This window comes from Garra rufa, chromosome 10 (genome assembly GCF_049309525.1).
Source record: "Garra rufa chromosome 10, GarRuf1.0, whole genome shotgun sequence".
Classification (NCBI taxonomy): Eukaryota; Metazoa; Chordata; class Actinopteri; order Cypriniformes; family Cyprinidae; genus Garra; species Garra rufa.
In genome coordinates, this window is record NC_133370.1 from 41,492,743 (window position 1) to 41,509,572 (window position 16,830).

A 16,830-nucleotide genomic window follows, 5' to 3' on the forward strand; every position below is an offset into this window, starting at 1 on the left:
ACTGTTTTGTAGTGGGGGGGGGTCAAAATGGCAAATTTAATTTTCAGATTCAGAGATTAAGAGCCAAATTACAATGGGTAAGAATTATGGCAGAATCATAATGTTATTCTTACACAGAGATTGGTAGGTCTGTTAGTAGAATCTCTTGACTTTAGCAAACTTTGTTGCATTATGTGCCAGTGGTGATCATCCAAAAATGAGGAAACATACGGTGGCCGACAGAGGCCAACGCGCTGCAAACAAGAAAACACATGCAAACAGAAAAAAACGACAACAAATTAAGAAAACATCTTCATCAGTTTGACAACACAGGCGCTGCAAATCCTCGCAACGCAAACACAAATACGGAAACGCGCTGCAAATTCTCACAACACAACCAAACTCAGAAACGCGCTGCGAACCCACGAGGGCGCTGCAAACTAACAAACGCGCTGCATATAGCACGGTCCACAACGGAAATGTTTCAGGGGGACCTCAAAAAGTGACGAACTCATCTGGGACCTGATTATTTATATCACTATATTACCTGATTATTTATATCACTATCACCTTTAAGTGATACTGTACTGTCACTAAAAGGCGATAGTTCACCGATAACACCTCTGCTCTGACCAACAGCCACTGAAAAAATAATCAGGTCCCAGATGGGTTCGTCACTTTTTGAGGTCCCCCTGAAACATTTCCGTTGTGGACCGTGCTATATGCAGCGCGTTCGTGTGTTCGCAGCGCGTTTCTGAGTTTGGTTGTGTTGTGAGAATTTGCAGCGCCTTTCCGTATTTGTGTTTGCGTTGCGAGGATTTGCAGCGCCTGTGTTGTCAAACTGATAAAGATGTTTTCTTAATTTGTTGTCGTTTTTTCTGTTTGCATGTGTTTTCTTGTTTGCAGCGCGTTGGCCTCTGTCGGCCACCGTAGAAACAGGACTTTTCAAGTTTTTACTCCAAAGTTTGTTTGTGTAACTCGAGAAGTATTAAAGATATCTTAATGCCCTTTTGGATAATGGGTCCTAACAAACTTGTAAAACAAGTAGCGTCTGTATACAAAGTGACAAACATTTAGTTTTTAACCACTGAAAATAGGTAATATTCAACAATCTGGACAATGGAGCCTCAATGAGATCCTTATAACTCTGAGACTGATCAATGTAGGGCCTTGAAAATGAAGATTTCAAAAGAAATGTTTATTAAAGGGAGGGTCCAATGCCGTTTCATGCATGTTAAGTTATTTACACTGTTAAAGAGTTGGATTCTCATGCTAAACATGGCCAATTTTTCAAAAAAAAAAAAAAAAAACTATTTGGACATATAACAGTATTTCTATGACGAATATACACTTCCGGATTTCTTACAAGTTTCGGAAAGTTTTTTTAGATCATGGTTCTTCATGATGTCCTGAAGTGTGGAACTCTTTGTATGGGCATTTCTCCCAGAGGAGAGACATGCCCATACACATTCACCAGAGCGAGAGCCAGAGCGTGCCCATCAACGCGCTTCATTCGGCTGCACTGCTGCGCGGGACTTACTCGGGAAGAATGTTTATAAAGTAGTGTGGTTTTGGTTGTAAGGCAAAGATAATGTTGCTCAGCTTCCCGAAGAACCCAGCGTTACGTGAACGGTGGATGCAGTTTGTTTTTCCGGGGCAGAGTTTTGCAAGTATGTTTGTTGACGAACGTTTTATAAACAAGGCCCAGTTCGATGCTGGATTTGCACATCGTTTGATACTGAAAGATGAAGCGGTCCCAGCTATAAAAGATCCCGGTCATGATTCAGAATTGCAGATGGTAAGTGAAACGGCATCAAATGTCTGTGTTTGGTTGGCATTCGATGCGCGTATTGTCAATCTTTAGCTCTGCCCACAGAGCGCCTCCAGGAGCTTGGCTGTTTTCGAAGAGAATCGTAAAGCTGTGTCTTTCTTTTATAAATATGATAAAACTAAAGACTTTTTAAAGATGTGAAGGATGCAGTACTACTCTATAGGTACTCAAGATTAACATAAGATTGGGTGAATGCCTCCTTTAAGAACTACTGTAGAATTTAAAATCAAATTGTGACATATCTAGTTATGTGACACATCAACATTATTTTATTCTTCAGACTTTCTTCTTTAAAAGAAAATAAGTATATTTTTGCAAAGTGACCCACATTTGGTTTTTGACCACTGAAAATGTGAACAATTTTAATGATTTACTCCTGAAGTCATACTGAAATTCCAATATCTCTGGAAGTAAACCATACGGGGCCTTAAAAATGAAGACCCAATATCTAAAAGACATGTAAACTTTGGAGTAAAAAAAAAAAATGAAAGTGTTGTTTACCCAGTTTTGCATGATCACCAAAGATTGTGAAAGTCAACTGATTTTGCTAATAGACTTACCAATCTCTGTGTAAAAATAACTTTATGATGCTGCCATCTTTATTTTTACCCACTTGTAATTTGGTTTCAAATCTCAGGTGAAAGTTGCCATTTTGCCCCCACCCCCTACAAAATAGTGAATTACTCCGCAAATATTCATCCATGACATTTAATATGTCGGCATACCTTTCTTCAGAAAAAAAAATATGCAAAAATTGAGCCGGGGAGGTTTTTGAAATTTGCTTGATTCGACATGGAATGACCCTATAATTATTATGCATGTTTTTTGACCTAAAAACCTACATTCTAATTGAATGCAACATTCTATGTTATTGGTATTTTATGCACACATTAAATATTATTGTATACATAACATTATATATTATGGGCAATTAATTTCAGAATTTCTTAGTATTTGATTTGTTGTACCATTACTACAATAATAGCAGCGTTTGAGGTGCATGTTTACCAGAATGATTTAAGAAAGATCCAAAGAATGTCTACTTGTGCAACAAGTTAACACGATCAATGCCACACATTTGTTTATTTACCTGATCTGAAATGTTTTTTGTCACATTTTCTTTGTAACAAAAAAACATTTTTCCATATTTTCAACCCTACTGCATGTAGGGAAAAAAACTAGAATTTTGTCAGTAATTTTCTCTTAACCATACGAAGATTTATTGTATCATCATCAAAATGTGGAAGAATCACCATTAGTGATTAGTGACCATTAGTGTGCAAATTGGTACAAATGCTTTGCTAGCTTTTTTTTGGACCTTCAACCTGCTGATCCCCATGGAAGTCCACTATATGGAGAAAAATCCTGAAATGTTTTCCTCAAAAACCTTAATTTTTTTTCGACTGAAGAAAAAAAAAAAAAAGTCATGAACACCTTGGATGACATAGGGGTTAGTAAATTATCAGGACATTTTTATTCTGGAAGTTAACTTCTCCTTTAACCTGTCATCTGATTACATTTTCTTAAGACGTTTGACATGTTCTTTATTAATTGTGCAAGAGCTTAATCAGAGTTCATCTCTCGGGCTGCTCTCAGAGATGGGCGTTGGGCTCTTATCACCACGACTGCGGTCTCCACGGATGTGATGGCGGTCCCAATCAGTGGCCACAGTCTCATCGTCCCAGATGGTGGAGGTCTCGGTGTCGCTGAAATACCCTGGTTCCCCAGTGTAGTGCGTGGGAAAGAGCAGCAGGGGTTGCACAGAGAAAGCCTTCAAGTTCCTTTGTTTAAAATGAGACATGTATTCCTTCCTACACAGGAAATATTGGAGTTAGTTCTCACTATTAACTAGTTGCTTATTAGCATGCATATTACTAGCATTTTAGCTGTTTATTAGTACTTATTAAGCACATATTACTGCCTTATTCTTTATGACCAAATTTTAGATCCCCTAAACTTAACAACTACTTTAACTAACTACTAATAAGCATATATTATTATTTGAATTAGACCTCAAACTAAAGTGTGACCACTGTCTCTGTAATGGATTTAAAAAAAGAAACTGAGCGCATGTAGGCCATGCCCACACCGGGGGGAAAAACAAACCAATGCTATCGACTGACTTTGTATTACGGGACTCTGACTCCTTGTCATTTCTGACTTACAACAAAAAAACAGAACAATGTCTAAAAGCTGCTATGAGACAAGGTGTACAGTAAACAAGCTGAAAAACACAGAACTACTTTTTTATAAGCTGTCGACCCACAAAAACTTTTAATTTTTAATTTTTAAGGACACAAATAGTTGTAGATGTCAGGGTATTTCTCGTTGGGCCATTCAGTTGGATCATTTCTCTAACTAAAGGAAAGTAAGGAAAAGGAAGCACTGATAGAGACCAATAAAATTTAGTTTCTCAATATATCTTCTCCTTACAGGGTGGTGAAATAATACTTTGACATGGTTAAAAATAATGAAGGTTTACTGTCGCCGTTAAATTTCCCTCCAGCGGATGTAGTTCTGAGAGTAATATGACGCATTTGCGCTCTTGTTTTTTAGGTCGACAGCTTATAAAAAACAGTTCTGTGTGTTTCTAACTTGTTTACTTCACACATTGTTACATAGCAACTTTTAGACATTGTTCTGATTTTTGGTATAAGTCAAAAATGACAAGGAGGCAGCTTCGCGCAATACAAAGTCAATGGAGAGCATTGGATTGTTTTCAGATTATAACGCGTGTCGCTCTGTCTCCTATGCAAAGTGCAACTTAGAATACAATAAATGTGAAAAATACAGTATATGTCAATGATTTGCAATTTAATGGAGAGATGGAAATCTCTTTGAGTCTGGAACGACGTGACGGTGAGTAATTTATGACAGTATTGTCATTTTTAGTTGAACTGTCCCTTAAAAAAATGTTAATTACTAACATCGTCCAACACTTACTTGGGGTGCTTGTTAAACATAACTGGCAGAAACTCATCCACGGGCAGCATCTTGCTAAGTGGCTGGGCCTCCAAAAGCATCTTTGCCCCCTGCAGTGAAAGGGCATAGCCAAGCGTCCAATAAGAATAATCTGGGATCACCAGGTTCTTCACTCCCTCCACCCAGTGCTCTGGATGCTTAATTTGCAATCGTTTACGCCCCACATAACTTAAAGAGAAGAGAAAAGAGGGCAAAGACAATGGGCACTAATGCAAATTTCTAATTATCAATTAAGCTTTTTATATTTTGTTAATGAAACATTTGTGGACCTCAAGAATACCAGTGACCACTTTGTGGAAGCTAGTGATGGATCCATATAAAGAACTGAAGAAGTTCTTGACCATAATAAAGTGATCATAATAAAACCACAGCTCACATTAAGTCCCACTGGAGGTCTGATTGTTTCACATCCTCCATGATGGTGTTGAGGCGGCTCTTGAAGTTGTGCTCAAACCGGACATCATCCTCCAGTACAAGCACCTGCTGTTGCTGGAGCTCCACCACCTGAGGGCGACACACAACAAAGAAAAAGTCTTGGGCATAAAATTACTCAATTTAGTGTTTACAGCATTGAAAGCCATTTGGCATTCATATTATACTCTTAAAAATATAGCTTTCAAAGGGGGTCCCAGCGATGCCATAGAAGAAGCATTTTCGGTTCTCCAAAAAAACTAGTTTTCTTAAAAGAACAATTTTTGGCTTAGTGTAAAGAACATTTTAATAATCTGAAGAATTAATAAAAGGGTTCTTCATGGAACCATAAAGAACCTTTATTTTTAAAGGGATACTTCTACCAAAAATGAAAATTACTCCATGATTTACTCACCCTCAGGCCATCCTAGGTATACATGACTTTCTTCTATCAGACAAATTCAATCAGAGTTATATTTAAAAATGTCCTGGCTCTTTCAAGCTTAAAAATGGCAGTGAATGGTAGTCCAGATTTTGAAGTAAAATGAAGTGTGTCCATTCATCTTGAAAAGTACTCCACAATGCTCCAGGGGGTTAATAAGGGCCTTCTGAAGCAAAGTGATGCGTTTGTGTAAGAAAAATATTCATATTTACAAATTTAGAAACCGTAATGTCTAGCATCCGCTAACTGTCACAAAACCAAGTTTAGTTTTACAGCAAAGGAAAACCAGTCTCCTCCTATATTGACATCCTCTGACATTTTTCTTTACAAATCCTCGTTGACTGGTGTTTTTGTCATATACACCCGGCTTGAGGGTGAGTAAATCATGGGGTAATATTACATTTTGGTGAACTATCCCTTTAAGAATGTAGTTTGCATTTAACTGCAGCATACACAAAAGTCTGTTAATGTTTCAACTGATTGTAGAGTATGCTTTGCTGTGTACCTTTTTCCAGATGTTGTAATGACTAAGGAAGCAACCGATTTCACCCTTAGTTAGCACACGATCAGAGTAAGGATCTTTATAACCAGGGAGCATCTCAATTCCCAAAGCTCTTAGCTGAGTTGAATTCAGTGCTCTAATAGAGAGGAGAAACAGGATAGAGTCATATTTGATAATGGCATGTGGTGTAACAGAGAAATATACTTTGTAATTAAACTTTGTAAGAAATGAAGGACAAAAGACTGAACATTGACATAATGTAACTGGTGCAAAAATGTGGGTTATAATATCATACTTGCCATCCACCGCTTCAGTGAGGGTTGCGTCTATGCCCAGCACCTCCAACGAGCGCAGCATACGATCTCTACGATCGTCCCGGCGCTTTAGATTAATCAAATAGACCTTGCAAAAGAGGAAGATAAGAGTATTGCATTGACACAGACTGAAGATGCAAAGTTTTGCAATATTCCATAGTTAGTTGTCAGTATCTATACCTGATTGAATGCCATGGTGTCTTTAGGTTTGAAAGCAATGTGCAGAAAGCGTGAAGTTTCCATTTTGAAGTCAACTGAGAAAGATAAACTTTAAATTATTTGTCTTTTAATCACAAGGAAACATTTCTGGTACAAAAAGGTCATAGTAATTAAAGGAATTAATGATTGGTGTTCACTGGATAATATATTTAGAATGATAATAGGGGTCGTCGGATGCAAAACTCACTTTTGAACATTAATGTGTGTTGGCAGCTGGTGTACACAACCACCCTACAATGATAATAATCCACCCAGTGGTATTTTTTTAATCTTTAATTTTTTTTTTAATCAGGTCATTCTCAGGTTCTTGTCGGTGTATCGAGGCCACTCCCACGATAGTTGATTGACATGAGCGCCTTACCTTAGACCTGCCGTCACCGAGCTGAAACAGTGACTCAGGTGCAGGGGAAGACAAGAATGTCTCAGATTGAGCGATTGAGGTGTTCTGTTGTTAGATGTAATAATGAACATAGCAGTCGTCATTTACTCCAGACATCTGAGCCACTGAAGACGCAGAGAATTAATGTTACTTTTGTTTTGAAAGGAAAGCGCCGATCCCGATCTACATATGCGTCTTACGTTCGTGCGAATCATTCCTGATGCAGCTTCACCCACAGCAGAAGTAAGTATAATTAAGCAATAAGGTACGAGAGGCCGTGCTGTATCATGAATAAATCACGGCTGAAGGGCGTTGTTAGGCACGACGCGAAGCGGAGTGCCTGCAACCCCTTCAGCCGTGATTTATTCATGATACAGCACGGCCTCTCGTGCATCTTTGCAAATGCATAAAATAATTTTTATGCATCTTTGCAAATGGCCTTTCTTAATAATGTGCTAGTTAGCAAGTTTTGCAGCTAAACACGGCCAAAAAGTAGGAATTACGGCTCATCATCCCATGGCAGAGAGGGGCGGGATGAGCAGAGCTCATTAACATTTAAAGGAACATGCAACAGAATAGCTAGATCTAAAAAAGGGCTGATTTTGACAAGGTAAAAAGTGTGTTTTTACACTACCATTGAGAAATTTTAACCAAAGTATGTTATAGACTTCTCATTAAGGCCCTAAAGAATTACATTAACTTGCGGAAAATGGGCATCCGATGACCCTTTAAAAGGAAATAAAAGAATTTTAATTGAAGGCCCAGTTCTCCACATGGTTAGTCAATTATTTTTGTACTAACTTCCCATTTTATTGAAAGTGAAATGAGCACTTAAAGGAGAAATTCACTTTCAGAACAAAAATTTACAGATAATTTACTTACCCCAGTGTCATCCAAGATGTTCATTTTTTCAGTTATAAAGAAATTATGGTTTTTGAGGAAAACATTTCAGGATTTCTTTCCATATAGCGGACTTGATGGTGTCCCTGAGTTTAAATGGAGCTTTAAAGGGCTCTAAACGACCCCAGCTGAGGAAGAAGGGTCTTATCTAGTGAAACGATTGGTTATTTTCCAAAAAAAAAAAAAAAAATGGCAATTTATATACTTTTTAACCTCAAATGCTCAACTTGTCTAGCTCTGCGTCAACTCTGTGTATTCTGTTAAATGACAGTTAGGGTATGTCGAAAAACTCTCATCTCATTTTCGCCTCCAACTTCAAAATCGTCCTACATAAGTACTGACCCAGTGTTTACAAAGTGAATGTGCAAAGAAGATCAAACGCTCTTTACAAAAAAAGGTAAACCTGCGATGTAGGTTGATTTTAAAATTGGAGAAAAAAATGAGATGGGCGATTTTCGACATACCCTAACTGTAATGAACCATAGAAGTCCACTATATGGAGAGAAATCCTGAGATGTTTTCCTCAAAAAACATAATTTCTCTATGACTGAAGAAAGAAAGACATGAACATCTTGGATGACAAGAGGGTGAGTAAATGATCTGTACATTTTTGTTCTGGAACCCGTGCTAAATGTGCCAGAAACTGTTAGGATCAGGTTGAAACAAGCAGGGAAAGTCATTTTGAGCTTGTTTGTTGGAATGTGTGAGAAGAATATGCAGAGCTCTAGGTGCTACACACAGTGGGAAAAGCACAACATTTTATTGTTAGTTCATCTGGTGTTTTGAGTTTTCAAAGTACAGTGAACTCTTTTAACGTGCAGATTTCAAAACAAAGTCAAGCTAATCTAAAGACAGGGCCAGAAAGAACAGAGAGAATGTGTGAGAGGTGTCACAAAGGAGTGAAAATCCTCTCTTTCCTGTGAAAACGATATAGAAAGGCATACAGTGAAGTGTTTGTGTTAGCTGGGTATAGAGACAGAGGTAGAACAGGAAGTGGTGAATAGATGGCCCACACCTCTGCTTCACAGTTTATTCACTCACAAATACACTAATACTGTATTTAACATCACCTCAGCACTCATTTACTATAGGCCTACACTCTTAAAAATAAAGGTGCTTAAAAGGTTCTTCACAGTGATGCCATAGAATAACCATTTTTGGTTCCACAAAGAACCATTCAGTTAAAGGCTATTTTAAAGGACCATCTCTTTCTTAACTTTTTATAATCTGAAGAACCTTCTTTTGCCACAAAGAATCTTTCGTGAAACAGAAAGGTTCTTCAGATGTTAAAGGTTATTTATGGAACCATTTAGACAAAAAAGGTGTACATCACCAGAAAGTCCCTCAGCTTTCTGAGTGACCTGTAAAAACCCTTGTCAGATGTTCACATTGTTTTGTGATTAAGCAGATTTAGTGATACACACTCAGTGCCTCGGTGACAGTGTGGCTGAAGCTCTCCACCTCCTCCTCCAGAGTCTGCTTTGTAATCAAAGGCAACGGCAGGTAGCCATAATGCTCTTTGTTACATATGAACATCTGCACACCTGTAAAGAGAAACATCTAAACACTTAAAAAGTCGTGTGGCATCATTAACACATCATTTCATACATATTATAGTAGTAGTGGCCTGAATGAGAAAACAACTCAAAATCAAAATCTTTGAACCAGTTACTGTGGCAAACATGAGTGAAATATTTTGAGTCAAAGTTAATATACTAAAACAATAAAACAAATATAACAGATACAAGAGTGGCCAATAGGCTCCTTTTTAAATAGCTTACTTTCATACATTAGAGTATAAGTATAATGTAATTGTTACCTGCTTGTCTTGCAGAAAATGCAAAAGCCATGATATCATCCAAGGCCCAAAGATAGTGACGGTGCACAGGGTAAAAGGCCAGGGCTGCACTAGCACTGCGGCGCAGGTCTATCAGCATTGTGGAGTGAATCATGGGAACCGGATGGCAACCGGTACGATTCCAGTTCCGAATAGGTACATAATGTGGTGTTCGCTTATAATACCCCTGCAGGGAAAGATTTAGTAGAGCATGAAAAAAATTATAAAATGCTCAAATACATTATGCAAACAATAAAATACAATTCAACTATTTTAAAAACTTTTACACATGAATTAATTCTGTAACACTTAAAGGAGTAGTTCACTTTCAGAACAAAAATTTACAGATAATGTACTCACCCCCTTGTCATCTAAGATTTCAGTTCATGTCTTTCTTTCTTCAGTCGTAAGGAAATTATGTTTTTTGAGGAAAACATTTCAGGATTTCTTTCCATATAGTGGACTTCTATGGTGCCCCCGAGTTTGAACTTCCTAAATGCAGCTTCAGAGGGCTCTAAACGATCACAGCCGAGGAAAGAAGGGTCTTATCTAGCAAAACGATTGGTTATTTAAACAAAAATACAATTTATATACTTTTTAACCTCAAATGCTCATCTTGTCTAGCTCTGTGTGTACTCTGTGTGGAGATTAGCTAGATAAGACCCTTCTTCCTCGGCTAGGATCATTTAGAGCCCTTTGAAGCTGCATTTAAGCTGCATTTTGGAAACTCAAACTCAGGGGCACCATAGAAGTCCATTATATGGAGGGAATCCTGAAATGTTTTCCTCAAAAAACATAGTTTCTTTACGACTGAAGAAAGAAAGACATGAACATCTTGGATGACAAGGGGGTCAGGACATTATCTGTAAATTTTTGTCCTGAAAGTGAACTACTCCTTTATTTATTATTATACTACAGTTAGTTGCGGGTTTCTTCTGCAGGTTACATTGATACGCCAGTAGGTGGCGACAAGTGACTGTATTATGGGTGAATCACTGAACGGTCAATCAGTCAAACGAATCGTTCAAAAACACTATCAAGGAGGAACTCAGTCAGGAATAAAACGCGTTTCTGTGTGGCGCTTGATCCTGCTTTGGCTTGTTGTTTCCATTGATGGAGCAAAATAAACCGTGGAACTTGTCAAAAATGTAAGTTACTCAGTATTAACTACTGAAATGCTTTATAAAGAAAAGTGTGTTCGACTTGTCCGGACACTTCCCATAGTGAAGCACAAGCGGTTTTTGCCGACAAAGTGGATTAGATTAAATGCTGATTAGTGAAATATCACAGTCAGCAGCGCAGAAGTGCACTGCTCTTCCAACAAAATAGACAAGTTTATAATCTAATCCATAAACACTAAACATTTTTAGCATTATTAAAACTGCACACTGAGTGACTGATACCATCTTTGTCATGGAAAACACGGTTCGTACTGAGTTCGCAGTTTTAACGTGGACTATGTTTGCTTAAATGTATTTTCAAGATCTGAGGTAAATTATCTATTGTTGCTTTCAGTATGGCTATAAATGTCACGCGATATTCAACCTCACGTTAGACACTTTTAGCATTGAATAAAGCACATAATCAGTACCTGATATGTGACCCTGGACCACAAAACCAGTCTTAAGTCGCTGGGGTATGTTTGTAGCAATAGCCAAAAATACATTGCATGGGTCAAAATGATTGATTTTTCTTTTATGCCAAAAATTATTAGGAAATTAAGTAAAGATCATGTTCCATGAAGATTTTTTGTAAAATTCCTACTGTAAATGTATCAAAATGTAATTTTCGATTAGTAATATGCATGTTAAGAACCTAATTTGGTCAACTTTAAAGGTTATTTTCTCAGGATTTAGATTTTTTTGCACCCTCAGATGCCAGATTTTCAATTAGATGTATCTCGAAATATTGCCAAATATTGTCATATCCTAACAAACCATACATCAATAGAAAGCTTATTTACTGAGCTTTCATATTATATATACATCTCAGTTTTGTAAAAGTTAACCTTATGACTTGTTTTGTGGCCCAGGGTCACATATTATAAATGCCATCCCTGCTGAAAAATCCAGCTAATACCAGCCTAGGCTGATGGCTGGTCTTAGCTGGTTTAAGCTGGAAGTAGCTGGTTTTAGCTGGTCTCCCAGCCTGGCCAGGCTGGTCAGGCTGGTTTTAGCTGGTGGTTTCCCAGCCTGACCAGCTAAGACCAGCCTGACCAGCCTGGCCAGGCTGGAAAAGTGGCCAAAACCCCTCTAAAACCAGCCTGCCTTCCAGCTATGACCAGCTAAAACCAGGCTGGTTGACCAGCTAAAACCAGCCAACCAGCCTAGGCTGGTTTTAGCTGTTTTTTTCACCAGGGATAGTTTGTATGTTGTTGTTCCAGCCGCGACGTCACAGAAATAGAAACCGTTTAAAATCATGGCTAGTCAGGACAAAAACTCCTAACAACATGGAAAATATTATTTTTATGTACTTAGGAAATTCATTTAAAAACTTGTAATTATTGTACTCACAGTTGTGAAAATGTTAAATACCCTTTGAAAATAACAGATTTGTTAAATACAGTTTTATTTATCATATGTTTTCCTATTGATTGTTTTATTTTTAATGTGTTGTTCTAAAGCCATAGTTTTGTTATAATATACTAATATGTTGCTATTTGCAATAGTTATTTACTATTGTATTGAAACATTACCGTATTTATCCTCAAACATCACTGTAAGTATCAGTTATGATATTAATACATGGAACCCACAACAATTAAAAACCAAAACATTGTCCCTGTTTTTTAATTCGTATCACAAGTGAGATTTCAGTGATATTTTGACCATGCACTGAACTAGGTAATGTCCCCGGTTTTCATTTCAGAAATCTGGTCACCTTATGCTTGACAGCTAACAAATGATTGAAATGTACATGTGGCAACAAGAAACACATGTAATTTAATAGCTTATGTATAGCTTAATACAGTGCCTGTATGTACAAGAAAGCCTTCATTATTAAAATATCAATAAAGTGGCCAGTGCAGTGCTCCTTCACTTATGGAGTGTTTTCACAATGCGTCACCAGACATAGTGGCCGTGTTCTAACAAATAACTAAATGTAACAATGCCAAAGAACGAAACTAGCATATTTTGCTGATTATTGCTGCTGAAAATTGTCAATTATTGTCATGTTTTAGGCTGTACTAATTGGTTGGACCAGGATGAACATTTGGAGTACTATAGACAGAAAATACTTAATAGGAAAAAAACTATATGAGGAACAAAAGATGTTTGTGGTTGGCCAAACTGAACCAGGATTTCCAGCCCAAGAATCTTGACAACATTCGTGTTTGTTCTCATCATTTAAAGTCAGCTTGGTGAAATATTAGGCTAATATCTTCATTAATACTGCTTGTATCTTTACCACATATTAACTTTAGTTAGTGGATCATGAACCAAACCAACCACCCACAAGGTGAATCACATTACAGACTTTGATTTAATGCAAATCAGAATTTGAAAATCAGCAAAAAAGCATCCATATGTGCATGAATCAAAGTCATTGCAATGACAACTGTAGTGTCCTGTACCTGTGAGGTCATTCCACACCAAAAGTTGGAATAGAGTGTTCTTGACTCCAGCATTGGAGCAACCAGTGTCCGATTCTCAGCAATCAGTTGATTCAGCACTTGTGTGTTTGTCAGCAGGTTATCACTGTCTGCAAACTAGAGGACAAAATATTTTAACAATCATACAAAATAATCATTCAGCTCAGCGGTGTTCAACTCAGCGGTATTGACGATTATCGTGATATTTCAAAAATGAAATATCGTTATCGTGTTAAGTATAATCAATCAGACGGTAGAAGGCAATGGATTGTGTACAAGTTTTGAGCATGTTGATCATTCAGAAGCCATGGAAGTTTCTATATCAAATATAATACAGTAGGCAGTGCTTTGCATAATCAAATCAATTTTACACTAGGCGCTTATTTCAATAGGGCTGTAACGCCATATTCTCATCAAAATCTGAGAGCTGTTTAAGGAGTAGTTCCCTTTCAGAAAAAAAAATTACATATAATGTACTCACCCCCTTGTCATCCAAGATGTTCAAGTCTTTCTTTCTTCAGTCGTAAAGAAATGTTTTTTTTTTTTTCTGAGTAAAACACTTCAGGATTTCTCTCCATATAATGGACTTCTATGGTGCCCCCGAGTTTGAACTTCCAAAATGCAGTTTAAATGCTGCTTCAAAGGGCTCTAAATGATCCCAGCCGAGGAAGAAGGGTCTTATCTAGCGAAACGATCAGTTATTTTCTAAAAACATTTACAACTTATACACTTTTTAATCTCAAACGCTCGTCTTGCCGAGCTAGACAAAACGAGCATTTGAGGTTAAAAAGTATATCAATTGTAAAAAATTTTAGAAAAAAAAAAACATCGTTTTGCTAGATAAGAGCCTTCTTTCCTCGGCTGTGATCGTTTAGAGCCCTTTGAAGCAGCATTTTAGAAGTTCAAACTCGGGGGCACCATAGAAATCCATTATATGGAGAGAAATCCTGAAATGTTTTACTCAAAAACAATTTCCTTACGACTGAAGAAAGAAAGACATGAACATCTTGGATGACAAGGGGGTGAGTACATTATCTGTAAATTTTTGTTCAGAAACTACTCCTTTAAAGGTACCATGCGATTACTCTACTTATTTCAAACATTAAAGGTGCCATAGAATGGAAAACTGTATTTACCTTGGCATAGTTGAATAATAACAGTTCTGTACATGAATAATTTTTGCCCATTCCTATGATATATACCTTCTATGTAGATATTAATTTAAAATATTGTATCAATGCATTCTATAGCACCTTTAAATATGATGTGATAATACAGTCAGTACAGAAGGAGTTGTAGTCTTACCAGGATGTAGTCTGCCCACTGAGCTCTGGCCGATGTGAGTGCAGCCTGCCTCAGCTTCATCACATGGGTGAACCGAGACTCCATCCAATGCTTAGGGCCCATTTCATCCACATAATAACTATATAAAAAAAATTAAACAAGAACTGAATGCTTTACACAGGCACAAAATGGTTCTCCTTTGGTGATTATACATCAGTTCTGTACAACATTATAAGTTATGGTACTTATGTTAGATAGTAAGTTCCAAAAGAATGGTTATGAAGATATAGTGCTTTGAAATATAAGGTAATGTCATGTGTTTTCACCTCTCCTCCTCCTCCATGGTTTGCAGATGTACTGAATGATACAACTGCTCCACTCCAGAGAGCCATTCATGCAGCATTGCAGTTGTGTTGTCAATATTGTGGTCGGTAGCGGCCCTGACAAACAGAAAGTTCATGTTAGGACCAGAATTAACCCATGTTGCATTTTATTTTTTCCAACATGATCGTCTTGTCATTCAAAACATTTATTCATACACTACCATTTAAATGTTTGGAGTCAAAAGCATTAAATGGATCAAAAGTGACATTAAAGACATTTATAATGTTACAGAAGATTTCTGTTTCAAATAAATGCTGTTTGAACTTTCTATTTATAAAAAATAATTATTTATTGTATTAAAATGAAAATCGACTTCGTTCAAAATCATTGAAAAATCTTGTTGATCCCGAACTTTTAAAATGCCAGTCAATGCCTGAAACTGTTGCACAAATTAGACATTAAAGCAAAAACAACTTGCAATAATAACAGTTTGTTTTATTACTTCCATTAATAGTTTGAAATAAAGATAGCAAGTGATATACTTAAAATAAGTCCTTTATGTGTTTTGGTTTTCAAAATGGTTAACAGAAGTAAAAAAAAAAAAAAAAAATCAGTGAATATCTTTTATAATATTAATGATAAGTTAAATAATACATACGTTTATTAAGTTCATTAATTATTTTTAAATCAATAATTATTAACTAATTAATCATTAATACAAATATACTTATAAACAAAGAAACCACACAAATTATTATAAAAATCAATTATATTAAAAAAAAATATTATTGTTCACATTTTTGCCATTTATCGACGTGACAACTCCCTGCACTTTCTCCTTCATTTCTCCTTTTGCCCATTCACACATTCTTTCACTTCACTGTTATATTTACTTTTCAAGCTTGCCCAGATTTTTCAGACTGATGTAATTTTAAGTCCAGAGCTTACTTCAATGTGTGGTCAAATACAAAACCACTGACACATGTATTATATATCTTAGACTGTGTGATAATAGTACTAGCACTTTATGGTAACTTTCAGCAATAAATCATTAGAAGCATGCAATGCTTAATAAATCAGCAATATCAAATGTGTGCAGATACAAAAATGCATTTATCAAAGTTTATATCAATATCAGACTATCTATGTAATGTCATGTTAAGCTTTGTAAATACTGTATAATAATCAGGGCTGATATTAATGTAAGTTTTCATTAAGTGTTACCATGATATGTCCATTCAGCTTGATACATCTCCTTATTTAAAAAAAAAAAACAAGCTATTTTTCATAGAAAATAATTTTGAAATCAATTTTGAAGCATTTGAAAGGATATATTCCATCAACATGACACAAAATCGTTTACCAGATAGAGATGCGGTCCTTGGGATAATCCAGCCTCTCGATACATCCCAGATAATAAGGAAGACTGTGTTCGCTGTTACGGGCCAAAACCGCAATGACTACTTTAGGCTTGAGTAGAGGTGTTTCATTCAGGACAGGCTCCAAGTCAATGAATGTATAAATAAAGCCAATCCATGTCTCTAATAGTAACAGTCCGAACAGAAGCTTTCCAGATGCTCTTAGGTCCGTCATAGTGTCTGAATGTGCAGAAGCATGCCGTACTATAGGATACCAGTGAGAGAGGTGAAGACACACTGACTGGGGAGGTTTGAGTTTGCTCAGCCTATATGCAATGCAAGTACACTCATTTGAGTGAAAGAACTGTAAAAGAAAACAAACTTGGATGCAAATAAATTAATAAAATAAAACATTTAGTAGTGCAATTATAATATTGTATAAGCTATAAAAATGGTTGAGTTAGTTGAGTTTTTGT

The 16,830-nt window shown here is 36.7% G+C and overlaps 1 protein-coding gene across 1 annotated transcript; it reads right to left on the reverse strand.

The window, feature by feature from the left end:
- Positions 1-3,377: 3,377 nt before the first annotated feature.
- On the reverse strand, positions 3,378-16,589 carry colgalt2a (collagen beta(1-O)galactosyltransferase 2a). Its single transcript, XM_073849758.1, has 12 exons — positions 16,360-16,589; positions 14,999-15,112; positions 14,694-14,811; positions 13,371-13,505; positions 9,779-9,983; positions 9,384-9,503; positions 6,642-6,715; positions 6,443-6,549; positions 6,151-6,283; positions 5,169-5,296; positions 4,754-4,960; positions 3,378-3,621 (listed from the first exon to the last, which is right to left on the reverse strand). Exons 1-12 carry the CDS (start codon positions 16,587-16,589, stop codon positions 3,378-3,380), a joined length of 1,815 nt encoding a protein of 604 aa, XP_073705859.1.
- Between the last annotated feature and the right edge of the window lie 241 nt (positions 16,590-16,830).